Below are 27240 nucleotides of genomic sequence, written 5' to 3' on the forward strand. Positions count from 1 at the left end.
TTTTCTCTCTGACGAAAACATCAGAACCCATTTCATATCTTCATTGCTTAGAATGTGCATTTGGAAATCAAAACATTCAGACCATGGCTTGTGTCTGATGTTCAGTATCTGAATTAAAGCATTTTAACAAGGGGTCTTTCCTCTAAAGGATCTTGGAATGATTATCTCATTTTTGTCAATTTAACAACTACAACAATTAAATAGAAAATAATTAAGTAATAGAAAGCAAAATGGGAATCAACTTTCTGGAACCATTCTCTTCATGTCAGCATCATTCACATCCAGTGAAAATAAACTTAATTTACTCGGTAAGGCTCTGTTGCAACATCTGTCAAGCAGCTCAGAGCTCTGTTGTAGCCAAGATTTGTTACTTTTGGCATTATACGATCTGCTCTGCACAATTGTTGCAACACCATAAGCTTGGACTAAACAGAGGTGGCCATACCAAAACATTAGAATTGAGAAGTATTGGGATACATTCTAAGCCTTCATAATATGATGCAGAACTATCCAACCACTTATTAGTCCAAAGGAGAAACCACTTAGTACCACGCACATAACAGGGTCTTCAATGTTGGCAAGTTCATCCCTAGCTGAAAAAGTATTGCATGAAGTAGCTATTGGGATCCCATTTGAATGGCCAGATCCATCAGAAACGTGCATACAACAGGTTGACAACTATACCCAAGGATCTATTAGGCATTTCCATCACTAGTTGACTTTCCTACATTGGGATCCCATTTGAATAGTCAGATCCATCAGAAACGTGCATACAACAGGTTAACTATACCCAAGGATCTAATAGGCATTCCCATCACTAGATGACTTTTTTCATTGGAAAGTAAACATAGCTAGAGAGTAAGGTAGAGAGACAAAACTGCAAAATTAGTTTCTGCCAACCTATGTGCATTCTCATATACACTGTTGAAGCAGTTCCTACCATTTTCTGTTCTTAAAGTTATAAAGATACAAAGAATGGGAATGGACACCAGTAGGGAGTCGCAACCACAAAGAAAAGCAAAATAATCTAATCAAGATCATAATTTAAGCACTCAGTAATGAATACCATCTACAGAAAGAGTGCTCTGACACTTACCGGATGACCTCTCCTGCGGTTGGCCCTTCCATCTACTGTGGAGAGTTTCCTCATCTTGAACCATCCTCCACAACATCAACTGATCTCATTGATCTCTTAAGGAAGGTCTTAATTGTAGAGTCACGAAAGTTCCAGCAAGCAAACACACTCAATATGTGGTGTATGAGGAAACATGTCCACTGGCTGTACACTTTTCAGCTGGTAGCAACCTTCAAGGTTCTGTTCCACCTGCAGAGGCCAACATTATAACTGAAGCAACTGACTTAAGTATCATTCATCCAATGTATTACAGAATGAGTTATGAGGTATCCATACATACCACACCATGACATAGATAATCAAGATCACGAGCACATGTGGCAGGATTACATGAAATGTAAACAATGCGTGGGGCCCTTAGTTTAAGTAGAAATTTTATGAGCTTCAAGTGCATCCCAGGACGATTTGGGTCTGCAATCAGAATCACATGAAAGTGGTGTCATAACCTCACTGCATAAATGGTGGACATGACAAATAAATGAAGTCATTACAACCATAACCTGGAAAAACATTCCTAACATCCGATGGTATAATAAAGTTTCATACAAATAAAATATCAGATTGCATCCGCCATATTGAAAAGAAGGTGCAGAAACACCATATAGCAGAAATTTCCCCATGATTTTCAGCATCAGAGCATCAGATAATCTTTAAAATGTCCAATATATACACACACATTGTCTCATGGATTTTCTTGGGGAAACCTGGTGATCCAAGGGAAAAAGGGACAAACAATAATCAGTGAGAAACTTTCTAATGCCAAATACTTCTTTCATTTTTCACAGGAAAAAATATCACATTGTCACTTAGCACAAATGGCTGAATGATTTTTTCATGAAAAAATAAATTCATTCAACCTTTTTGTGATTTACACTAGTCTAATTTCCAAAATACAACATCCTTGTTTATGTTAAAAAATGAATAAACAGAAATCCGTTATTGGTAGAACTCAGAGATGAAAAGAAGTCATTATTGGGTCTTGGACCCAAGTCGGGTCTATGCAGGACCTGACCCGACTTCTGTACCGGATCGGATCAGGATCCATATATACAAATGTTGTAATTGTGTTTTTTATTAGAGGGTATTTTCATACCCTAAAATTATGTATTATCTTAATACATATAACCTAACACAATGAAACATGCTGATCTAATTTCAGACGTGATTTCCTGCAGCCCCTTTTTCCATATTGTTCTTCTTCTTCCTTGCGCAGGTGAATGTGGAGATCACATTTTAACATGGTATCAGAGCGGTGTTAAAACTGGGCCTAAGATTGTTTTTCCAAAAAGAATGTCCAAGGAGATGATCTGAGTTTTCAAGTCAAGAAAATATGTCTTCCTTCAAACCCCGATTTCTGCGTCTTTTCCCTTTTTCCTGATTCTTGTTCTGGTAAGGACGTCAACATCCCTTCTTATTTTCTTCTTCAGATCTAATCCTTTCCTTTAGGATCGTATTTCTTTCCTTCGCTCTAAAAGTTCAGAATCGATTGGTCGATTCTGAAAAAGGTTGTCGTTAATCTAAACCCGTTTTTTGTTAATCTAAAAAGGCTCTTGTTTTTCTTTGGGTTTCTCGACGTGAAGAGACGTCGATCAGTCCTCTACTGTTGATCTGAATATTCTGCTCTCTAAAAATAATATTTGTGATGTTTCAAACTACAAAACCCTTTGTCTCGAAATATTCATATTCAAGTTTCACGTCATTTTCTCTGTTCAATAACTTGACTTAATCTGGAACCAATTCTGTGTTGATATTCAGTTTTGATCAGATCTTTAATGTTTTCTGATCACACACGAATATAATATATCTGTCAGATTTTCCTGCAAAAAAAAAAAACAAAACATTCGAGTGACTAATTTCTTCGTGAACTAAATTTTGGTCGAGAAAATTTCTTTTCGTAGCTATAATCCTTTTGAATGGATTCATCTTTTCCGCAGTCAGGCCTTTCCTCTAATTTCCTTAGCCAATTAGTCTCTGAAAAGCTAAATAATTCCAATTTCTTGACCTAGAAAAGCAGGATTGTTCATTTTATAAGGAGCCACGATCTCTCTGGTCATCTGGATGAATCAATCTCACCCCTTCCAGAGTTCATTTCACAGGAAAAGAAGGACGAAAAAGGAGCGTCATCTATTGTTCTTTTAAGAACTCTAAATTATGTTGCTTGGGTGAAAAGAGATCAAGCATTAGTGGCATACATTACCTCTACACTCTCACAAGAAGTTCTTGTGGCTCTTCCTGATGATTGTTCAGGCAAAGAGTTGTGGGACAAGCTAATTCAGACATATTTGCAGATCTCCGAGGCGAGAGTCGTGTTTCTCAAGCGAGAATTTCAAATGTTGAAGAAAGATTTGATGTCCATTATGAAGTACTTGAATAAAATTAAATGCATCACAGATCAGTTGGGTATTGTGGGATGTCTCGTCAGTGATAAAGATAAAGTACAACAGACCTTAAGTAGATTGGGGCCGAATTATCATGTTCTGGCAACGTCCTTGTTGTGTCTCCTAGAACTTCCAAAATTCGAAGATCTTCGTGCAAAGCTATTGTAGTATGAGATGACCCTGAAGGAGTTTTCAGAGGATACCTATGTGCAATCAGTGACTCAAGATGTGTTGGCCACGAGCATAGTTATCAAAAATGCGCCTTGAGGCGCAAAAGGCGCGCCTCGCCTTGAGGAGCGGCCCTCTGTGCCTCAAGGCGCAAGCCTGAGGCACAATTTTTTTTTTTTTACTTTCCAACAAGATTTCTGAGACATAATCAGCAAAGTTTTTGTAGGTTAATCTCATATATTTTCCAGTTATTTCAGTTATGTAATAAATTTCTTAATATATTACTATATTTTAACTTTTGTTGGTTAATCTCGTATATTTTTCAGTTATTTCAGTCATGTAATTAGTTTCTTAATATATTTTAGCTTTTGTTGGTTAATCTCATATTTTTCAGCTATGTAATCAGTTTTTTAGTTACTTTTATATGTTAATCTCATATTTTTTAGAATAATCTCATATATTTTAACTTTTGTAGGTTAATCTCATATATTTTCCAGTTATGTAAACAGTTTTTAACTTTTGTTGGTTAATCTCATATATTTTCCAGTTATGTAATCAGTTTTTAGTTACTTTTATATGTTAATCTCATGTTTTTTAGAATAATCTCATATATTTTAACTTTTGTAGGTTAATCTCATATATTTTTCAGTTTTTTCAGTTATGTAATCAGTTTCTTAGTATATTTTAACTTTTGTTGGTTAATCTCATATATTTTCCAGTTATGTAATCAGTTTTTAGTTACTTTTTTTTTAGAATAATCTCATATATTTTAACTTTTGTAGGTTAATCTCATATATTTTCCAGTTATTTCAGTTATGTAATCAGTTTCTTAGTATATTTTAACTTTTTGGGTTAATCTCATATATTTTTCAGTTATGTAATCAGTTTTTTAGTTACTTTTATATGTTAATCTCATATTTTTTAGAATAATCTCATATATTTTAACTTTTGTAGGTTAATCTCATATATTTTCCAGTTATGTAATCGGTTTCTTAGTATATTATATCTTTTGTTGGTTAATCTCGTATATTTTCCAGTTATGTAATCATTTTTTTAGTTACTGTTATATGTTAATCTCATATTTTTTAGAATAATCTCATATATTTTAACTTTTGTAGGTTAATCTCATATATTTTCCAGTTATTTCAGTTACGTAATTTGTTTCTTAGTATATTTTAACTGTTTTTGGTTAATTTCATATATTTTTCAGTTATGTAATCAGTTTTTTAGTTACTTTTATATGTTAATCTCATATTTTTTAGTACTTATTTGAGATTTTCTATTTCTTATTGGTTGTTATTTCATCAATAAAGCATTTCTTTATTTATTTGTATTTTTATATATATTTTTATAATTTTTTTAAAGTTTTCAAAAAAAAATTAAGGCTTACGCTTTACGCCTCGAGGCTTACGCCTTGCCTCGGTTTTTGGTGGAGCGCCTCGCTACACCTCAACGCTTTTCACAACACTGGCCACGGGGCTGACTTATGGTAGAGGAAGAGGAGGAAGTTCCTTTCGAGGAAGGGGAGGACAAGGGAGAAATGCTTTGGGGGATCGTATGCTGCTTCCAACGCCCAATATACAGGGCCAAAAGCCCATCCCTACCTGCTTCCTATGCAATAAAATAGGGCATATTAAAGCAAATTGTTGGTTTAATCCTCAAAATAAAGGGAAATTTTCATATACAGGGGCTAAGAGGGATGAAGGAGAAATAAAGGAGCTGCTATTGGCAGTCGTGGCAGGACTGAATATGAAGCAAAATGATAAAGTCATTTGGTACGTCGACTCCGAAGCAGCGACCCACGTCTCGGGTGATGCAGGTAAGCTCTTGAATCTTACTCCTTATGTTGGTAAAAATAACAAAGTTACAGGAGATGGTTCTCATCACTCCATCTCACATATTGGAAATGTCATTATACCCATGTCCAAGTCTCCTCTTAATCTTTCAAATGTCCATGCTCCTAATATTCACAAGAACATTGTTTTGGTCTCAAAACTTGTTGATGATGTTAATGCCTCAATTGAATTTACACCTGTTTATGTCAAGGATCTTCACGCGATGGAGACATTCGCTGAGAGAAAGAGACGAGGCAACATGTAAATCTTCCAATAAGATCTCTCATCTATTCATTCTGCTTGTTCATCCTTGAAGCCTCATTAGTATCCATCATTGGTCTCTTCCGAATGTGTGTTTACTGTTTCTGAATGTAATAAGTCAACTCTTTGGCACAATCGTTTGGGTCATTATGGCCATCATTTTATTGAAAAACTTGTCTTGAATAATTTCATTCTTAAGTCCAGACTAAGTTCAGAAGCAACTGATATAAAGTGTCCTAGTTGTCATTTATGTAAGAGTCGTATTTTGCCTTTCAATTCAATTAATAAGAGAGCTTCAAGGCCTTTTGAGGTCATATGTTCTGATGTCTGGGGCCCTACTCCAATTGCTTCTGTTTCTAGTAGTAGATATTACCTTATTTTCATTGATAGTTATTCACGTTATACTTGGATATTTTTCATGAAACACAAATCAGAAGCTTTTAGATTGTTTCAAAAAATTCATTCCTTTGTCAAAAACCATTTCTCTACAAACATTCTCAATTTCCAATGCAATGGAGGAGGAGAATTCTCTTCTAGTGATTTTGTTAATTTTCTTCAACATAATAAAATAAAGAGAAGAGTGTCTTGCCCACATCCACATCAATAAAATGGGATTGTTGAGAGGAAGCATCGACATATTGTTGAGAGTGCAATAAGCATGATGTACGATAGTAATCTCCCTATCACCTTATGGTCAGAAGCTTTTCATTTCACAGTACATGTGATAAATCGGCTGCCTATGACCAGTTTAGAAAACAGGTCACCATATTTCTCTCTCTTTGGTGTGTATAGGTGCTATGATCCATTGAGCAAACGCGTCAAAATTTTGAGAAATGTTTTTGATGAGATAATTTTTTATAACCAGCCTGCTAATCCAAGTCCTAATGTTGAGGTGTATTATCCATGGTTAAATTCAGAACTCTTCTCCAACACTAGTGATGGTTATCCTACAGATTGCAATAAAAAAGGGACATGTGAGGAACCAGCAGATGCACCCCAACCAAAAGAGGTTGCTACACAAAATTTGGAGCCAGGAAGGTATAAGGGTGTTACCTACACCCGGCGAGAGAAGGAGCCTCCATCCATCCCTTATCCAGATATCGGTCCTCCTACCACTTCTCCACAAACGTTGGACATTAGAAGATCCACTCAGACCCGACATCCACTAGACAGGTGGGTGAGCTATAAAAAAATTTCTTTTGATTTTCAACGGTTCCTAACGTCCATAAATAAAGAGGATGAGCCTCTCACGTTTTATCAAGCTGCAAGTTCTAGAAAATTGATTGAAGGGATGAAAGAGGAGATGGAAGTCTTACATGAATATGGTACATGAAAAGTTATACCTAGACCACTAAATAGAAATGTGGTTGGGTCGAAGTGGGTGTACAAGATAAAATATAAACCAGATGGGAGCATTGAAAGGTATAAGGCTAGACTTATAGCCAAAGGCTTCACATAAGAACAAGGACAGGACTTTGATGAAACTTTCAGCCCAATTGTTAAGATGGGGATCATTCGTATTGTATTGAGTCTAGCTATTGAACATTGATGGACACTAAGCCAGCTAGATGTCAAAAACGCCTTTTTGCATGGGGACCTAAAAGAGGAACTTTATATGAAACAACCCATTGGATATGCAGAGCAAGATGCCAATCGGTATGTATGCAAGTTGAAAAGAGCACTCTATGGATTGAAGCAGGCTTCTTGGTCTTGGTTCGAGAGTTTTTTACTGAAAATACAGAAGCATGGTTTCTCTCGGTCTCTTCTAGATCACTCATTATTCATCTACAAAGAACAAAATGTCACCACTCTTATATTGATATACGTAGATGATATTATTATCACGGGAAACTGCAGATGTCACCACTCGGCCTACCTATGGGATTCTTTATAGAGGTCGACACCTCCAAATCAGTTCTTGGGGTTGTTCTCACTCAAAAGGAACAACTCGTGGCATGTTTAAGAAAGGCCTTGCCTCCAAGAAAGAAGGATGTCTCCATTTATGATCTTGGAGTGTTGGTCATAGAGTTTGAGGTTGGCAATTTAGAGAAGCTTAAAATAATTTTGATGATATCACTCCCCGAGGTAGCAAGCCACCTATGGGAGCAACTGAGAGAGTACCAAGAACAGTGGGGTGAGCTCCAAAAGCTCAAGAACCAGTTGATGATAGATCCAGCCACCCACCCACCCACATTCTACGGCTATTGATAGAGTTGTTCTCCACAAAAACCAAGGGGGCATGCCTAATGGGAACAACCATAGTTACCGGAAGTGCCTAGCCTAGTGGGGAAGCGTGCTTCCCTAAAGCGCGTTTCGGAAGTGCAAAACACCGCACTTCCGAAATGTGCTGGGAAGCGCCGATTTTTTTTGGGAAGCGTATTTCCCTTTTATGGGAAACGTGTTTTCTATTTATGGGAAACACGCTTCCTATTTATGGGAAACACGCTTCCTATTTATGGAAAGTGTGCTTTCCCCTTTTTTCATTTTTTTGTATTTTTATTTTTATTTTTATTTTTTATTTTTGCTTCCTCCTCGCTTCCTAGGTCGCTTCCGGTTCACTTCCTAGGTCGCTTTTGAGACGATTCTTGATTCACTTTTAAGTCGTCCCATGCTTCCCGCTTCCTAAAATTTTGAAAGTGACACGCTTCCCGCTCCCGCTTCCTCGATTGGCAACCATGGGAACAACTTAGCATGGAAATTGTTCACACACTTCTCTATTCACAATAGTACAGACTATGAGGGGACTGTGAGAACCTACCAAAGGATCAACCACCTCTTGTATGTGGAAGGAAATGAAGGGGCACATCAAAGGAATTGTGGAAGAATACCCCAAGCACCAACCAATCAAGTATGAAGGTTTTAAGCCACCGAATTTTCATGACTGGAGACTTAAGACACCTCATGAAGACCCTCCTTGCTATAAACTAACCCTTCCAGATGACGATGATATTAGCCCATTCCCAACCAAGGTATTGGAGGTGAGAAGGAAGAAACAAAAGGGGAATATCATTCAAGAGTTGTTTGTTGGGTGGGATCATGCGGGACCTGCCTCTGCCACATGGATAGGAGAGAAGGAGCTGATGAAGTACCCCTCATTATCAGGTTGGGGGCAAGGTGGATTTCAAGGAGAGGAGAATTGATGGAAGCACGTATGCAGCCCCAAGCACATGCACGCCCCAAAAGCATTGCAATGAGAACAAGAACAAGAGGGTGCCTCTTATGGGCTTACAAGAGCACAATATTCAAATCACAATGATCGCTTATGGGTCAATCATATAAGCACATACACATGGGTCACTTATGGGCAAAGAGCACAAATGAAATATAAAAATATATTGCTAAAATGTTTGAGAAAGCATTAGATTACATGGAGGGGGAACACCCCCCTTTATACAGACAAGAGTCATAGAGCCCTTGGGATTCTCCCCAACAGCTAGAAATAGTCATTGGGGGAGGTCCCAATGACTCTATGTGACTTTGTCTATTATGCCCCCAACTACAAACTAAAGCCCTAGTTTGTACATAAAATAAATAAAAGACTATTGTGCCACTAATGGGCACAACCTATTACATGGCTAGTGAAAAGCTGAAAATACCCCTAGTGGGTATTTATCTATTACAATTAATAAAATAAAATAATATATATATGATATATGTATATCACATATATGTACAAATAGATATGCATATATGCATATCTTAACATCCCCTCAAACTCAATAGACAGTTTACTAAGGAGAAAATCTTAGTGATGGAAGTACTTTGGTGAAGAAGTTTGTCAACTGATGCTCGGATGGTACATATGGAAAAGAAATGTTCTTCAAAAATTCTTCTCTGACATAATGACAACCTATTTCGATGTGTTTAGACCGCTCATGAAAAGTGTAATCGCCGATGATGTAAACTGCACTTTTGTTGTCACAATATAATCTCGAGAGTTCTGCTACATGAACACCTAAGTCTTCTAGTAATTGCTTCAGCCAAACCAACTCAAAGGTTGTGGTAGTCATAGCTCAGTACTCTACTGTTGTATAGGACAAAGACACATTTTGTTGTTTCTTGCATTTTCATGAAATCAATGAATGCCCTATAAAAACACAAAAAACTGTAGTTGAGTGACAATCATTCACATCTCTCTCCAATTAGAGTCTGAATATGCAATAACTTCTAACGAGGAAGAAGATAATAAAAATAAACCATAACTAATAGTATTTTTGATATATCTAATAATCCTCATTACAACACTCATATGTCCTGTAATAGGAGCATGCTGAAATTGACTAGCAGAGTGAATAACATGTGCAATATCAGGACGAGTAATAGAAAGATAAGATAAAGCTTAAATCATTTGTCTGTAAGGAGTTTCATCATCCTTCTTCATCTTTGCATTGATAACCTCTGGAATATCAACTCGTTTTTCATCTGAAGGTCTTGATTGTTGTATAATCTTTGTTGCACACTTGGTTTGTGACAACAAATAACCACGAGGTGAGTAAGTTGTCCACATGGATCTAGCTGGTCAGGGGGAACTTATCAGCAGCCCACATCACCCATTTATCCACCATGGCCAACTTCTTCGGATCAGTCCACTTGGGCAGCCACCACCTCTACTCTGACTCCGTCGTGAGAAGCATGGTTCTTAGATTCAAGTATTGTCCACCATGTCACAGGTGGTGTAGGTAAACTCACACATCTTGTTCCCTATTATGGTATTAGAAAAATAGTCACTGCTGATGAAAAGGCACATTTCATTACCTATATTGGAATTGCCATCATCAATACTCCCTATGGTCCTTTGTATCTCCGAAATACTTTTCTTGTTCCCAATATTAAATGTAATCTTGTCTTAATTTCTCAACTTTCATATCAATCTAACTCCTGTATTTTTTTCTCTTCTTTTTCTGTCTCTATGAAGGACTTTCACACGAAGCAAAACCTCACTGAAGGTAAGAGATGTGGAGGTTTGTTCGTCCTCAACGAAGCTTCAATCAATCGCCCACAAATTCTAGTTTCATATGCAATCATAGTCAATAATAATATCTTATTATGGCACAAGCGATTGAGTCCGTGTAACTCGTCTTTTCTTGAAGTTTTATATAATAAAGGGCTTATTCCTTTAAAGAATAAGTCCATGATTCGTCCCTTGTCATGTGTTCAGTGTCAAATTTGTAAGAGCCATGAGCTCTCCTTTAGTATTTCTAATAAAAGATCTTGATTTCCCTTTAATTTAATTTATTTTCATGTTTGGGGCCCTGCCCCCATGATGTCCTTGTCTAGATCTCGTTTCTATGTCATATTTGTTGATGGTTTTTCTCGTGATACTTGGATATATTTCTTGAAAACCAAAGATCAAGTTATTTCTATCTTTCAAAAATTCAAGTCTCTTGTCGAAAATCATTTTGTTGGCAAAATATTGTGTTCCCGTAGTGACGGTGGTGGTGAATACGTGTTTGTGGCCTTTTTAAATTACCTAGATGCACATGGAATTAATCATGAGTTATCTTGCCCCCGAACCTCTAAGCAAAATGGGGTAGCTGAGCAAAAACATAGAAACATTTCAAAAACTTACTCTTATGGAAGAGTCGACTGAAGCATTTCATACAGCAGCTTTTGTTATTAACAGCATGCCTTTTACTTCACTTGGAGGGTAGTCTCCTTATTTTATGCTTCATGGATAGCAGCCAGATTACTCTCCTTTATGTACTTTTTGGAGTAGATGTTTTGTGCACATCCATAGTTCATTAAGTGATAAGTTTTTACCTAAGGCACAGGTATGCATATTTGTTGGATATGACGATGTGTACAAGGGGTATCGTTGCTTTAACTCTGTCACTGACAAGCTAATCATTTCAAGACATTTACTAACAATGACAGCAACCATCACATGTTTGTCTAGCCATCATGTGTTCCTCAAAATCAAGACCAATCAGTTGTACAATCAACTATGCCTGAACAGCCTAATAATGCTATGATGAATGCTTCATGTATTGATCATAATGCTGCACAATCTCCCCTGATGATGCAAATCAGCTTAAATCGTCTGATCCATTCAGTTTTTGTCCAAAAAGATATCATAGATGCAATCAGGGTGGTCCAAATGAAAGTGTTGCTCATCCTTTACACTGGACAGATTGCTTCCTCAGCTTCTTACCTAGCTTGCCAGATTCAGTCTCTTCTTCTGCGGCTGAATGTGTAGATGCAACTCAGTTGAATCAGCCCAGACGATCTACATGGATTAGACATCCACTGCAACAATGGGTGAGTTATGATGACCTTTGTTGAGTTTTAGATTTTTTCTACATCCATTGATTTTAGTCAAGAGCCTAAATTTTATCACGAAGCTTGTCATAATCCTAAATGGATTGAGGCCATGAATGAGTAGATTTCAGCCCTACCTGAGTGTAATACTTGGAAGGTAGTGCCTAGACCTTCTAGTAAAAATGTTGTTGGATTTGGTTGGGTCTACAAAATTAAATATTGGGTTGATGGCAGCATTGAAAGATATAAAGTACGTTTGGTAGTGAAATAATATACTCCAGAACATAGACTTGATTTTGATGAAACATTGAGTCTTGTTGTTCGAATAGGCAATATTCGTGTAGTGCTATTTCGTGCTACTACGTACTGCTTGTCTCTTAGTCAGATGGATGTGAAGAATGGTTTTATTCAGGGCACATTACATGGAGCATCCTCCTGGACACCCCAAGGTAGATACTGGTTCTACAGTCCTTCACTAAGCAATTTTGAAGCCTCATTGAAGCTCTTCAGTATCTTACATTCACGAGGCCTGACTTGGTATATGCAAATAACCAAGTCTCCAAATTTATGCAATCACCTCGTATTAGCCACATGTAAGCAACTAAAAGAATTTTACGTTATGTCAAGGACACTATATGTGATGGGCTGGTTTATAAACAGCCCTCTTCTAGGCCTCTTGATAGTTTATCTCTTATCATCCTTGCGTATTTCGATGTGGATTGGGCAAGCGATCCTTCCTTCAGGTGATTTGTCATAGGCTATGTAGTCTTCCTTGGACAACATCCTGTTTTGTGGTCCAGTCATCGGCAGAAAACACTTGCACGGTCCAGTACTGAGGCAAAATATCGTGCTATGACAGTCGCTACTGCCGAGATTCTATGGACTAGACATCTACTAGTCAACTTGCACCAAAAAACCTCTCAATCTCTTCTGTTTTGTGATAATAGAAGTGTTGTTGCTATTGCTACCAATCTTTTGCAATATGGCAAAATGAAACATGTTGAAATTGATCAACATTTTGTCCGTGAAAAAGTAGAGAGTAAAGAGATTCTTCCAATGTTCTTATGGGGTGAAGACCATGTAGTCGATCTTTTCACAAAATCGCTCTCCTCATTACATCATTGGTTTCTTGAGAGCAAACTATACATGGTCATCCAAATCCATGCGCAGTTTGAGGGGGGCTCTTAGAATTAGTATTCTTTTATTCATTTGTATAGCAAAGGACATTTTTGACCCATCTGTAAGTTGTGTTCATTATCACATCAAGGGGCATTAATGTAATTTGCCCCAATCTAATATAAAAGAAAGAGGGATGTCCCACATAGGGTTAGGACCTCCTATTCTATCTTCAATCTCTTCATTTCTCTTTTATTTTCTTTGTGCAACAGGTGATGCTAACAAGGGAATGGTTGAAGTTTCAGAGTTTCAACAGGACAGATCAATGAATTTCAGGTGCCTGGTGCTTAGGGTTGCAAATAGGTCAGATTCAGGAAGCCAAATTTGCAAATTTTGGTTGTCTTGGATCCAAACCAATCCAACTTCCCAATGTATTTTGGGATCCTAGATTCACGTCAAAGTTTTGGGGGCAACTTCAGAAAGCTTTGAGGACAAAACTTAAGTTTAGCACAGCTTTTCACCCCCAAACGGATGGTCAGTCAGAGAGGACTATTCAGACACTCGAGGATATGTTGCGATCGTGTGCATTGGAGTGGAAAGGTGACTGGAGTAAGCACTTAAAGTTAGTTGAGTTTGCCTATAATAATAGTTATCATTCGAGTATCGGCATGGCCCCATATGAGGCATTGTACAGGCGACCCTATAGGTCCCCTGTTTGTTGGAGCGAGGTTGGTGATCGAGCTGTCGAATCGCCTATAGTTTTGCAGCATTATACGGATCAAGTACAGTTGATTCGTAAGAGGCTTTTGACAGCGCAGAGCCGTGAGAAGAGTTATGCAGATCCAAAGAGGCGAGAGGTTTCTTTTGAGGTTGGTAATCATATGTTTGTCAGGGTATCGCCAACGAAGAGTGTTTTTCGGTTCGGCAAGAAAGGAAAATTGAGTCCGAAGTATGTAGGACTGTTCCTCATCCTCGAGAGGATAGGAGGCACCGCGTATAGATTGGCACTTCCCCTTCAGTTCTCCAACATCCATGATGTTTTTCACGTGTCGATGTTGAGAAAGTATGTGCCAGATCCCACTCATGTTATTCAGTATGACAAGGTCGAGGTTCAGAGAGATCTCACGTTTGAGGAACGACCGATAGAGATAGTAGATCGACGAGAACAAGTGTTGCGACATAAGTCAATTCCACTTGTTAAAGTACGATGGCAGCACCACGGGCTTGAAGAGTGTTCTTGGGAGCCCGAGGCCGATATGAGAGCTAAATATCCACACTTGTTCGGTACGTAATGTTAACCAAATTTCGAGGACGAAATTTTCTTAAGGGGGGTTGGATGTAATATCCGAAAATTTCTAAGTTCTTTTTCTATAATATTGTGAAATTCTTGAATTTTGTGCCAATATAGAATCCTAATTTCTTTAAAATTGAATGTTTGAGTATATTTATAAGGCTTAAGGGGTTTAATTACGTTAAGATGTAGTAAATATAAACCCTACATGTTTTGGATATTAGAGGAAATTCTAAGTAATGTCTAATTGAAAACGTTTCTCTTAAAAAGAAAATGTTGAATTTTCTTTAAGTAAATCTATTTAAATAATGTGAATTAACAAAAGTAGATTGTGAAGATATACATATTAATATGCTTAATAAGTTGGGATTAGTTGATACTTAATGTCTTTACATTTTTACATGATGTGTGGTTATATAAAACAAAAACAAAATTTTATGGTTATCTAATTATAGTTTAATAAAATAGATTTTTTGTTATAAATTAAACCCATTTTATTAATTTAGTAGGAGCCCATAGGTGGGTCGTCTCATCCTATGTGGCATTTTACTTCAAATTTTATTTTGAAAATAAAGGTATGGTGTTTTTCAAGTTTATTTAAAGCTTGAATAGTCAAAGTGGAGATCAAGGGCTCCAAATGACTTTCATTATAGTGATCAAGGGCTGGAATTAATTCCAACCCATAACCTAACTCATGAGGGGTTATAAAACCCTCTCATAGCCCACACCCCCCTCATTTGGGCTGGAAAAAAATTCTGGAGCTTCTCTCTCCCCAAAAAAACTCTCTTCTCTCTCTCCTCTCTCTACTCTCTCTCCCTTCTCTTTTTCCCTTTTCTTTAGGGTTTCTTTAGCTTATTGAGTGCAAGATCCAGACTTCAAGGGGTGTGGGGAGGTGATCTAAGGTCCCCACCTTGCTGGAAGAAGGAGCTGATCGGTGGGATCGAGCAAAAAGATCCGTTCATCCATAAAGAAACACGTTTTTTCAACAAAAGGTAGGGTTTCTATGCTTTTCTTGCAAGAACGGAGTTCTTGGCATGGATTTTGATGTTTTTTCATGAGTTTAGATCATGATCAAACCCTCCTAACCGTGAGTTTGACTCAGATCTAATGATCCATGGCAAAAACACGTTTTCCCCTAAAGAAAACCCCTTTTGAAATCGGGTTTTTCATAAAAATCGATTTCTCGGGAAGTAGATTTGTAAAAATAGCTAGTATTCGGTTTATGCCATGATTTTTTATGCAAATGTTGGTTTGGGTTGATAGAATATGATTTGTTCCATCTACTGTGAATATTTTAGATTTTTCTGAATTTTTATTTCATGTATTTTGCCTATTTCTTTTGATTATTTCGAGATTCGGGTGACTCGGTTTGGCTCACCCGAATGCAAATCTCGGAATTTCCAGGTTTTCAACTTGACCTCTGTTCAGTAAAACGGTTGTTTCTCCCTCGTTCGGAGGAGTTTTGACGAACGGATTATTGCGTTGGAAAGCTAACGCAATTTCGCATCTACTGTAAAAATTTGGGCTCTGTTCATGGACCGAGCACGTCCATGTGACAGTCGAAACGAAAACTAATAGGTCTGTAGTAAAACATTCATAACTCCCTCATACGGAAAAATTTTTACAAACGGTTTGCGGCTATGAATAGCTAACAAAATTTCCTATATACTGTAGAAATTTCAGCTCTGTTCATGGAGCCAAAAATTTTCTATGTGCTCTGTATCAGTCGAACAGAGTTAAGGATTCGGTAAATTCAAGGCCGGTCATTAGCCCGAGGTTCAAGAGATGCATAGTTTATATGTTTTTATGCAAATTTCTTCGTTTAATTAGCATGTATTATGTGAATGATTATGCATGTATGATTTTTCGCAAAGTTTATGGGATTATGACATGAAATGTTAATAAAAACATATACATTAAAGATTTAGAATCAAAAGGTCCAATGAATACAAGTTTATGTTTTAAATTCTAAAAATGTGTTGACTGCATATATGTTCATGATATCGTGATGATATGATTGTTTCATTGATATGGATGTTCATATATATTCTCTTTGTTGCATTGGCCATGTACATGCATATGCCTTATGATGTGTGAAAATGAATAAGATATTTATGCTACGCATGTGCTCAAGTGTCTGTTACAAGTTTAATTAAGTGATTTTGTCCAATACTTTATAAGAATGCATCCATGACCATAAAGTGGTTTAAGTTTGATGTTGCATAAAAAGTAAGACTGAAATAAGTAATCATGTGACATTAAAACTCAAGGTACTTGCTGGGAGAGTAACAAGTGATACACAACTTCATATGCAAGTCTGTTACAGGCACGAAAGGTTGCTCCTCCCCTCCAACGACTTTAGGGAGAAAACCTCTGCATTAGACTGCAGCGTAGAGGTTATAGTACTCATGAGGAAAAACTGATGCATCGGGTTGAAAGCTGTTGGGAATCTCTCTCGTATTAACGTCACTCACCCCGTCTTAGTGAATGGACCTGGCCAGGCTAAAGCCACCCCTATATGGTTTAATATTTTTCAGGTGAAGAGTAGGTAACATGCGAAGGCGGAAGGTTATGACGGGGACTGAGCCTATCTTTCCTCTGCTTCATGGATTCTGAACTCTGATTTTAATTTAATTCAATTCAAGGACAAATGTGATTAATTTTGGGTATTGTGGAACTTTGATTTTATTTCATGCATAGTTAATTAGTTGTTAAATTTTAAATTCCACAATTATATGTTTGCAAACGTTCATATGTAGTAGCATGCCAAGTTTTGTACCCAATGTGTTTTTCCGATGTTAACTGCTAAAAGATTTAAATGTATTTCAAAAAAAAAAATCCACCATTTTTCGGGTTACAAAAATTGGGGTGTTACAGCTACTGTTGAGGTTGTTGTGGTCCTCTAGGAACAGGAGCAATTTCCTCCTGAGCTGGCCTCATAGGGCAGTCTTTGATGAAGTGACCCTGCTTTCCACATCCGAGACATGCACCTGAAACTCTGTAGCAGACTCCAGGATGCCTCTTGTTGCAGTGCTTACATACTGCATAAGACTGTGGCGCTTGTGTGCCACCCTGTTGTCCCTTGGCCTTCTTTGCGGGTCGTGCCTTATTACTCACTGCAATTGGTCGAGGGGCCTTATTCACACTGTCCTTCGACTTGTCGAAACAGCTAGGCTGAGTCTTTTTAGAAGACTCTCAATCATCCTGCGTCACACAGACATCGTTACGATCTATCGAGATTGTTTTTTTTTTTTGAAAACCAAAAAGTTGGTTCTAGTTTTCCCCACCTGAAGTATTGTGGTCATCTCGATGGCCTGGTTGAGGTTTTGAGGACGGCTGGTCAGCACCCTCGTCCTCAGGCCATCACGTAAACCCTGCACATACTTCTTAGCTCGCGCCTTGTCTGTGGTATAAGTATGCGGGCAGTACTTCTCTAAGTGTCGGAAGCGTGTAGTGTACTCTGCCACCTTCATGGACCCCTGTCGAAGATCCAAAAACTCTTGTTTCTTGCGATCGCGTGCGTACTGGGGAAAGTAGGTGTCCATGAATACCGCTGTAAACTCCTCCCATGTGAGGGCACGTCGTTCATCAGGCGTATAGCGTACCTCGCATGTCGTCTCCCACCAGCTCTTGGCATCACCTTGGAGCCGATAGGTGGCAAAAGAAACCTGCCTCTCAGCGGGAACCTCAAGAATCTCAAAAATCTCCCCTATGGCGCGAACTCATTCCTCCGCTGCGTTCGGATCCTCCTTACCAGTGAAAGCAGGAGGGCTCAATTCCATGAAGCGCTTGTACGACGCCCCATTGGTTGTGACAACCGGTGCCGCTACGTGTCCCTCATGCTGATGGCCTACGCCATTGCCATTAGCCTCGTTGCCAGCATGGTTCTGACAATAGGCTGTCAGATTCGCGAGGGCTTCAAAAATGAAGTCCCTCTGAGCAGTCCAACCTGGGGGTTGTCTTCCGGCCATCTACAAACACACACATGGATTCAGATTACTTATAAGTTGGGCATAAAAAAAAATCTTATTCATGTGACCCTATCAGATCTGCGTTCTGATTCTTGCTGCATTTATCAACAAAAATAATTACAGACATACAATTTTCATAATAAATCATCAAAACGAATAAAAATTGAAACATACTTACAGCGATGGTGGTCGGTTGGACGAGCTTTGCGCCATACTTTCCTTATGCTTTGATACCATGTTTGTAACACCCCAATTTTTATAACCCGAAATTGGTGGGAAAAAAAATTGAAATACATTTAAATCTTTTAGCAGTTAACAACGGAAAAACACATTGGGCATAAAGCTTGGCGTGCTACTTCAAATAAATGCTTGTAAACATGTAATTATAGAAATTTAAACTTTAACAACTAATTAACCATGCATGAAATAACATCAAGTTCCACAATATCCATAATTAATCCCATTTGTCCTTGAATTTAATTAAAGTCAAAATCAGAGTTCAGAATCCATGAAGCAGAGGAAAGGTAGGCTCAGTTCCCGTCGCAACCTTCCACCTTCGCACGTAAGTACCTACTCGTTACCTGAAAATATTAAACATATAGGATCAGACAACATGTCTCAGTAGAGTAAAATATGCTAAACTTGTAAGACAGAATTACAAGACAAATATTTCAATAGAGACTTACCATATGAAGAAACCCTTCAATGCATGCATATTTTCTTATCTTTGATTATATTTTCTTAATTAGATGATGCACGTGATGCCAAATTAATGCACACACCATTTAAGTTATCACTTCTTAGCCTTGCTGATACGACACATGCAAACATTCTCAGATCAAGACCATGACACAGGACGTGTCTTACATACAGGGGTGGCTTTAGCCTGGCCAAGTCCATTCACTAAGACGGGGTGAGGGACGTTAATACGAGAGAGATTTTCAACACCTTTCAACCCGATGTATTAGTTTTTTCCTCACGAGTATTAGAACCTCTACGCTGCAGTCTAATGCAGAGAATTCTCCCATAAAATCGTGGGAGGGGAGGAGCAACCTTCTGTGCCCATAACAGACTTGCCCCACGAAGTTTTGTATCATTTGCTACTCTCCCAGCAAGTATTTTGGGTTTTAATGTCACATGATTACTTGATTACAGTCTTACTTTTCATGCAACATTAACTTGAACTACTTTATGATCATGGATGCATTTTTATAAGGCATTGAAAAGATTTGCTTAATTAACTTGTAACAGAAGCTTGAGTACATGCGAGGTAAGAATATCTTACCCATTTTTATACACCATATGGCACATGTGCAAAGCAAATACAATAAGAAACATGTATATGAACTTTATACACCATATGGTACATGTAGAGAGCAAATACAATAAGAAACATGTATATGAACATCCACATCAATAAAGCAATCATATCATCATGATAAGTAAGCATGCATGTAGCCCACATATTTTTAGAATCAAAACATAAACTTGCATTCATTGGATCCTTAGACCCTTGACCTTAACTGTGTAGACTTTTATTAACAATCTTTGTCATAATCATATAAAATTTGCATAAGATCAAACTTGCATAATTATTCACTATTGCATATTAATTCAATGAAGAAATCACATAAAACATATAAAGTATGCATCTTTTGAACCTTGGTCTATAAATTTGCCCTAAATTTATCGATTTCTTAACTCTACCCGACTGGTACAGAGCTCACAGAAAATTTTTGGCTCCATGAACAGAGCTGAAATTTTTACAAAATATAGGAAATTTTGTTAGCTATCCATAGCCACAAACCGTTCGTAAAAATTCCTCTGTATGAGGGAGTTATGACTATTTTACTACAGACCTATCAGTTTTTGTTTCGACTGTCACAGGGATGTGCTCGGTTCATAAACCGAGCCCAAATTTTTATAGTAGATGAAAAATTGTGTTAGCTTTCCAACGCAACAATCCGTTCGTCAAAACTCCTCCGGACGAGGGAGAAACAACCATTTTACTGAACGAAGGTCAAGTCGGAAACCTGAAAATTTCGAGATTTGCATTCGGGTGCATCAAACTGAGTCACCCAAATCCCAAGAAAATTCAAAAGAAATAGGCAATATGCGTGAAATAAAATTCAGAAAAATCTACAATATTCACAGTAGATGGAACAATTCATATTCTATCAACCCAAACCAACATTTGCATAAAAATCATGACATAAATCGAATACTAACTATTTTTACAAATCTATTTTCTGAGAAACCAATTTTTATGAAAAACCCGATTTCAAAAAGGGTTTTCTTTAGGGGAAAACGTGTTTTTGCCATGGATCATTAGATCTGAGTCAAACCCACGGTTAGAAGGGTTTGATCATGATCAATACTCATGAAAAACCATAGAAATCCATGCCAAGAACTTCGTTCTTACAAGAAAAGCATAGAAACCCTATCTTTTGTTTAAAAAACGTGTTTCTTGATGGATGAACGAATCTTTTTGCTCGATCCCACCGATCAGCTCCTTCTTCCAGCAAGGTGGGGACCTTAGATCACCTTCCCACACCCCTTGAAGTCTGGATCTTGCACTCAAGAATCAAAAGAAACCCTAAAGAAAAAGGGAATAGGGAAGGAAAAGATAGGGGAAAGAGAAGAGGGTTTTGGGGGGAGAGAGAAAGAGCTCTAAAATTTTTCAGCCCAAAATGAGGGGGGCGTGAGCTATGAGAGGGTTTTATAACCCCTCTTGAGTTAGGTCATGGGCTGCAATTAATTTCAGCCCTTGATCAACATAAGGAAAGTCATTTGGAGCCCTTGATCTCCACTTTGACTATTCAAGCTTTAAATAAGCTTGAATTTCTCTCTACCTTTATTTTCAAAATAAAACTTGAAGTAGGATGCCACATAGGATGGGATGGCCCACCTATGGGCCCCTACTAAACTATAAAATATGTTTAATTTATGAAAAATCTATTATATTAAATTCCAATTAAAATCGTTTTTGTTTTGTATAACCACAAACCATGTGAAAATGTAAAGGCATTAAGTATAAACTAATTCCAACTTATTAAGCATGTTAATATATATATTTTTTACAATCTACTTTTGTTAATTTACTTCATTTAAATAGATTTCCTTAAAAGAAATCATTTTTTTCCTTTTTAAGAGAAACATTTTCCTATGGTCATCACTTAGGATTTTCTCTAATATCCAAACCGTGTAGGGTTTATATTTACTACCTTTTTACATAATTAAACCCCCTCTAAGCCTTACGAATATACTCAAACATTCATTTTTTAAGAACTCAGGATTTTATATTGGCACAAAATTCAAGAAATTTCACCATACTATAGAAAAAGAACTTAGAAATTTTCGGATATTACAATAGCAAAGTCGGTGTTGTATTGTTATAATATAGCTATTTCCACTAATCCTGTGAAGCATGGGAAAATGAAGCATGTGGAGTTTGCCCGCATTTATCACTAGTGAGAAACAAGTTGCATATTTATTCACCAAGTCACTTTCAGTTTATATGCATTGGTTCTTGAAAGCCGAACTGTCCATGATCCAAAACCAGTTTGAGGGAGTGTTAAGAATAGTCACACGGGTGTATATATCATTATAAGGGCATTTTAGTCATTCAAGTTATATCGGGATATGTTTGTATAGGTCATGTATCTCAAGGGAATTTTTGTAATAAGTAAAATATTATAATATATAAGGACATGAACCCTAATCAGAAGGGACGTCCACTCTTTCTTGACTGCCAATATGTCTTCTTCTTGTCCTTTCTTACATCCATCATACACGTCCAGCGCAAACCCCAATGCATCACGTTAATTCCTAGGCAAACAACTTCTGGAGTTTCCTACGTGCTCGAGGAATCGCCATAGTCGCCTGCGCTGCCCTGCCACAGCCTGTGATCAGAAGGCTGTCTTTGAAGCTCTCTTCCCATTTGGGTTGTGCTTCGGTGGATTGCTTCTCCCTCATTGCCCTTTATTAAATCATCCCAAGCACCACAAGGAAACCCGGCCTTGTTTGGTAGAAACAGAGCTCTCAAGTTGACCCTGGCAACTGTGTATATACTCTGCCTTGGCTTGCCGCAGCCAAGGCCTGCCTCTATGAGCACCATGTGCACGGTGACCTTGCTGCGGCCCCGCACACTACCATCTCTCCAAGGAGCCATAGGAGATTCCAAGGGCTGCAACACTACGTGTGCACATGCATTTGGGTGCATACACAAGCATGCTTCTACAGAAGTAATGAAACTCAATATCTAATGGGTTCAAGAAATGAACCTGAAATTACAATATTAGGATGAGGAAATTCATCACCAAAATTATCACCAATCTTGTTTAGATCCCCTTGGATGAACGTAGCATTGTGGATGTCATTTAATTCTGCATTCCGGCGAGCATCAGAGACAGCTTGAGCCACCACTTCATAGCCATAAACATGCTTCACTCTAGTAAGGGAAAAAATGGATGATGTGTCATAACACAACATTCTAAAGGAAGAATTCGCACCAAGTACTTTTTTAAATCAAACAAAGGTAGAGATACCTACTTTTTGGCCATAGTAAGACCAATTGTTCCTGTTCCACAGAACAGGTCAAGAACTGTTTCTGAGCCGTCACCTCTAAGACCAGCACATTCTTCTATCAGCTTATAGAGAACCTCGGCCTGGAAAAGTAGGAACAACTCCAAAATTGTTTTAGAAATGTGTTCATAATTGGAAAAAAGGCTAAACAAAAAGTAAACACTGTCAGGTACAAGCCACCTAACTCACCCAAACATCAAGAACACATATTTGAGTATTTGCGTTCGCATCTGTCTGTGTGTGACATGCATGAATGTACGTGCATCATATATAGGGATCTGGATCTGGATTTATATCCACCCTTTCTATATGGTATATGGATCATCTGAGGCACAGAGCATCTAGAAAAACACTGACACTATTCGGATCACACTCTGATATCCACCTTATTTTCACCAATACATGAAATATAACAAATCATTTTCCATTTTAACACAGTTTAGAACAGAATCCAAAGCCCTTCTATGGAAGGACAACTTTAAAAGCCTCACAATAGGAACAACCACACATGCGCAGAAGCAAATGTGAATTGATGGCATACCTGATGAGTATTTGTCTGGAAGAAAGAATTTGCTGATATTTGAAAGGTATGTCCTCTTAATGTCTCTGTGATGGTGGGTTTTCCATACAAAGTGTATTCTTCTTCCCCAACAGAGGTGTTACCAACAGACGTATTCACATTGTTTACAATACTTACCTATTATTCAACATGGCAAAAAAAATATCTTACTGGGAGGAAATTCCAGAATACCTTCAATAAAAAGACATCAAGAGGTAGGAACATAGCCACAGTAGAACTCATTATTCTAAAGCAGCGATATCATAAAGTTTAACCATTCATAACAAAGTCATGTGCTCATGTTATCAAACAGTTTGAACACATTACTTCAACAAAAATTAAAAGCACTAAAACTTGGCTTTCCTTTTATTGCATTCCTTCCATGTAATTATAAACCCAAAAGAAATAGACGAACCACTTCAGGAATAGTTGAGATTTTGCAAACAAACGGCTCCAGTAGCTCTGGATTGTAAGATGAGGTTACAAAATTAACCATCAACTCAGGGAGTCCAGCATCAACATCCCTGAGAAAAGGAAGGACTTGATGACAACCATATCATATTAGTACAAAAAAGAAAAGATACATACGAGTAGTAGAAAATCAATATTCAGTTTCTCAAATAAAATTCTACTCACAAATATAAGCGCAAAAGAAATAGAAAAAACAAACTCAAGAAAAAAAATATAATTTAGCAGTGCAGATACCTGCCAGTTCGTAGCATAAGATGTTTAAGGAATCCCCTATGTGTGCGAACATCATATGGTGAAAGTCCCAACTGAGGATCCCTCCAACAACTCTGTACCATTGCCAGAACCTACAAATATGCAAAGCAACGCAAATGCTTGATCAGATACAGACCACTGTTTAAGCAACGAACAACTTACATTCATCACAAGAAACCTAAATTTACACGCAATCAGCATCCAGAGATGCTAAATCATGAAAATGGCAGGCATTGGAAAGGTCAATAAAATATCAGAAACAGATAGAACTGGAACTGCTTTCTAAATTCTAAGCACTATGTGTGACCAGGGTCCAGGGATAAGAACCAGATATTCAATCCACTAAAGGTAGATGGACCTCCTGGTTGAAACGCATAAATGAAATCCTTGTCTGTTCTCCTATAGATAAAACACTAAGAGTTTCCACACTCCATACCCGATTAGCAGACTCGCTCTGTAACAAGCATTTCTCAATGTGGAGGATCTTATCAAAGAACCCGGGCGCGTGAAGCCCCAGGGCGTGACCGTGCTCATCTTCATCCCTCGCAATGAATCTCTTAGTCCCGAAAGAGAATTCCATCTGGCAAAAGCAACCCCACAACCAAAAGGATAGTCAAATCACCAATTCCCTCAAACTCCGCACGTACACGCGCGCATACACACACAGTAGTAGCTCCATCTATAGAACCGTTTTAGTCGAGAATCGTTTTTCTCTCAAAGAAAGTAGAAATCAAATTGCACACCTTATTTCTGTAATGGAATTGGATGGAACAAGGGACAATGGGCTTGAGAGCGAGGGAGCCCCCGGGTAACCTCCCCACGCGAACGATCAAGTCTTGCACCTGCTGCTCCTTGGCCTCGAGCTGCGCCCGGTAGAGGAGGTTTTGCGTGCGGCAGCCGCCGCAGTGGGCGGCGTGCTCGCAGGGCGCGGGCACGGCGTCGTGGTGGGGCGAGATCGTGGTGATCTTCTTAACCTAATTGGAACCGAACCAGAGAAAGAACGCAATGAGTTCTCTCCAAGGAGGAAGAAAGCTAGAAATGGGAACGGTTGGATTGGAGTGTGGTGAAAAGGGAAGGGACGGACCGACCTCGGCGTAGGTGCCCTTCTTTCGGGAGACGCGGCCGAGGAAGCGCTCACCGGGGAGAGCGCTGTCACACATGACGACGAAGCCGGTGTCGGCGACCTTGCAGACGCCCTTGCCCTGGAAGGCCAGGCTCTCGCAGACGAGCTCCAGAGTCTGGTTCTTCTTCGGGAAGAAGGTCGACGGAGAAGGAGAAGCAACAGAGGGCGAGGGTGATGGCGAGGAGGAGCAGCAACGGACACCGCTCATTCGGTGGTGGTAGTGGTGGTGGCTCGGTGGCCACCACCACGGGATGCGACGGAAGGTGTGGGCTTGAGCAGCCATGCTGTGCTCCTCTCTCTCTCTCTCAAGGCGAGTCAGATATGGTTTTAGGTAGGGGTGTCAACGGGTTGGGTTTGGTTCGGATCGGGTAGAATCAGATTTGGATTAGATTTTCGGGTATGGTATAGGTTCGGACACGGGTTTAAATATGATGATGATGATACAAGTATTCATACAAAGTAATGACTATAATTACTAAAAGCATTTAAACTTATGAAAGAGCTGAGAGCGTGGACTCCCTAGTGATTTTGAACATAAGAGTGACATCTTCACCCTGTTACAATTCTGCATTCGTATATAATGGTCCATATATTGGTATCAAAGCAAGTTCGAGAGATTCCTGGCGGTGCCAGAAGCAGCCTGTGCCTGTAGACGTATTGACACAGAAATTGAACATCGGTGACGACAACGATTTATCGCCAAAAAAAGGTGCATAAAAAAATCAAAACAAGAGGTCAGTTCTTATTTTTTGATTTAGACAAATCGTTGAACCAAGCATTCTCGATTTACGTAAAATAAAAAAAAAATAGAAAGTGGGTTCGGTCATCTTTAGGTGTTGATTTTTTTTCAGGTAGAGAAAAAGAAAACCACCATCGGTGGTAGGCCAATCGTTCTGACCCTCTCTCTCTTAGTGTCAGAAAAAAGGAAGAGAAGAGGAAGAGGATTCGACTCTCTCTCTCTCTCTCTCTCTCTCTCTCTCTCTCTCTCTCTCTCTCTCTCTTGAGGGGCTCGAACAGAATGCAAAATGCCTAAAGAGTCATTGGCTGAAGTCGTTGAACAGAGAAAAAAAAGCAAAAATGAAAATTGAAAATAAAAAAAATGAAAAAGGAGGCCCAAAATCACTCACCTTTTCGATCAGAGGCTGGATTTGCCACCGGAGGTGCTGTCGGGTCGTCGTTGATAGGAGGTGCCACCAGACCGACCGCTGAATTTGTGCCTACAATGGCAGACAAAGGTCAGATTTTCTCCAACCTTTAACCCTCATCGATGGAGACCTCATTTTTTGAGGTCGTGCGACGACCGTCGGTTATCGTCGGGTGTGGCATGTTGTCGTCGAACCGGCCTTCTGATTTCTGCCTGCAACGGTAGACAGGCGAACAAAAAAAAAGGAAGAGGAAGAAGAACAGAAAAAGGGTTTTTTTGCTTACTTGGGCGTCGTCGGACAGACCGGAGGAGGTCACCGAAAGAACCCTTGCCAAAAAACCAACGTTGCTCTGACGGGTACCCCTCTTTCTAAGAACAAAAGGAAAAAGAAAAACGAAAAGAAGCGGGTTCTCCCTTTGTTTTAACACATAAGCCCTTTTACATTAAAAAAAATCAGTTTAAAACTTAAATTTCCAACAAATTCATAAAAAGGGTTGGTTTTCCTGAAAAACAGAAAACAGTACATCGACTTTTTTGAAACTACAGAAAAATGATTCATTTCTTTTCTATTAAACTTAGAAAATTTCATATATATATATATATAGTTTGCTGGATAATTACGAAAAGGTTTTCGAGATCCCAGGGGTTGCTTGTCTTTTTGAATTCGCTATGCATTGATTCTTTAATTGTCTAT

The 27240-nt window shown here is 38.5% G+C and overlaps 1 protein-coding gene across 3 annotated transcripts; it reads right to left on the minus strand.

Moving 5' to 3' along the window:
- Positions 1-59: 59 nt before the first annotated feature.
- Positions 60-25705, minus strand: LOC149814904 (RNA methyltransferase family protein). 3 transcript variants are annotated; one of them, XM_089988275.1, is made up of 11 exons: positions 25368-25705; positions 25023-25253; positions 24716-24859; positions 24262-24371; positions 23972-24080; positions 23539-23694; positions 22965-23080; positions 22697-22863; positions 1416-1546; positions 1097-1324; positions 60-388 (listed from the first exon to the last, which is right to left on the minus strand). In XM_089988275.1, exons 1-10 carry the CDS (start codon positions 25683-25685, stop codon positions 1217-1219), a joined length of 1590 nt encoding a protein of 529 aa, XP_089844401.1. In that variant the 5' UTR covers positions 25686-25705; the 3' UTR covers positions 60-388; positions 1097-1216. The 3 variants fall into 3 exon arrangements, with proteins under 3 accessions (XP_089844401.1, XP_089844402.1, XP_089844403.1); XM_089988276.1 differs by having other exon boundaries at positions 60-393; XM_089988277.1 differs by lacking the exons at positions 60-388; positions 1097-1324; positions 1416-1546 and adding an exon at positions 18592-18994 and having other exon boundaries at positions 25368-25704.
- Between the last annotated feature and the right edge of the window lie 1535 nt (positions 25706-27240).

Source organism: Nuphar pumila, chromosome 15 (genome assembly GCF_984573655.1).
Source record: "Nuphar pumila chromosome 15, dmNupPumi1.hap1.1, whole genome shotgun sequence".
NCBI lineage: Eukaryota > Viridiplantae > Streptophyta > Magnoliopsida > Nymphaeales > Nymphaeaceae > Nuphar > Nuphar pumila.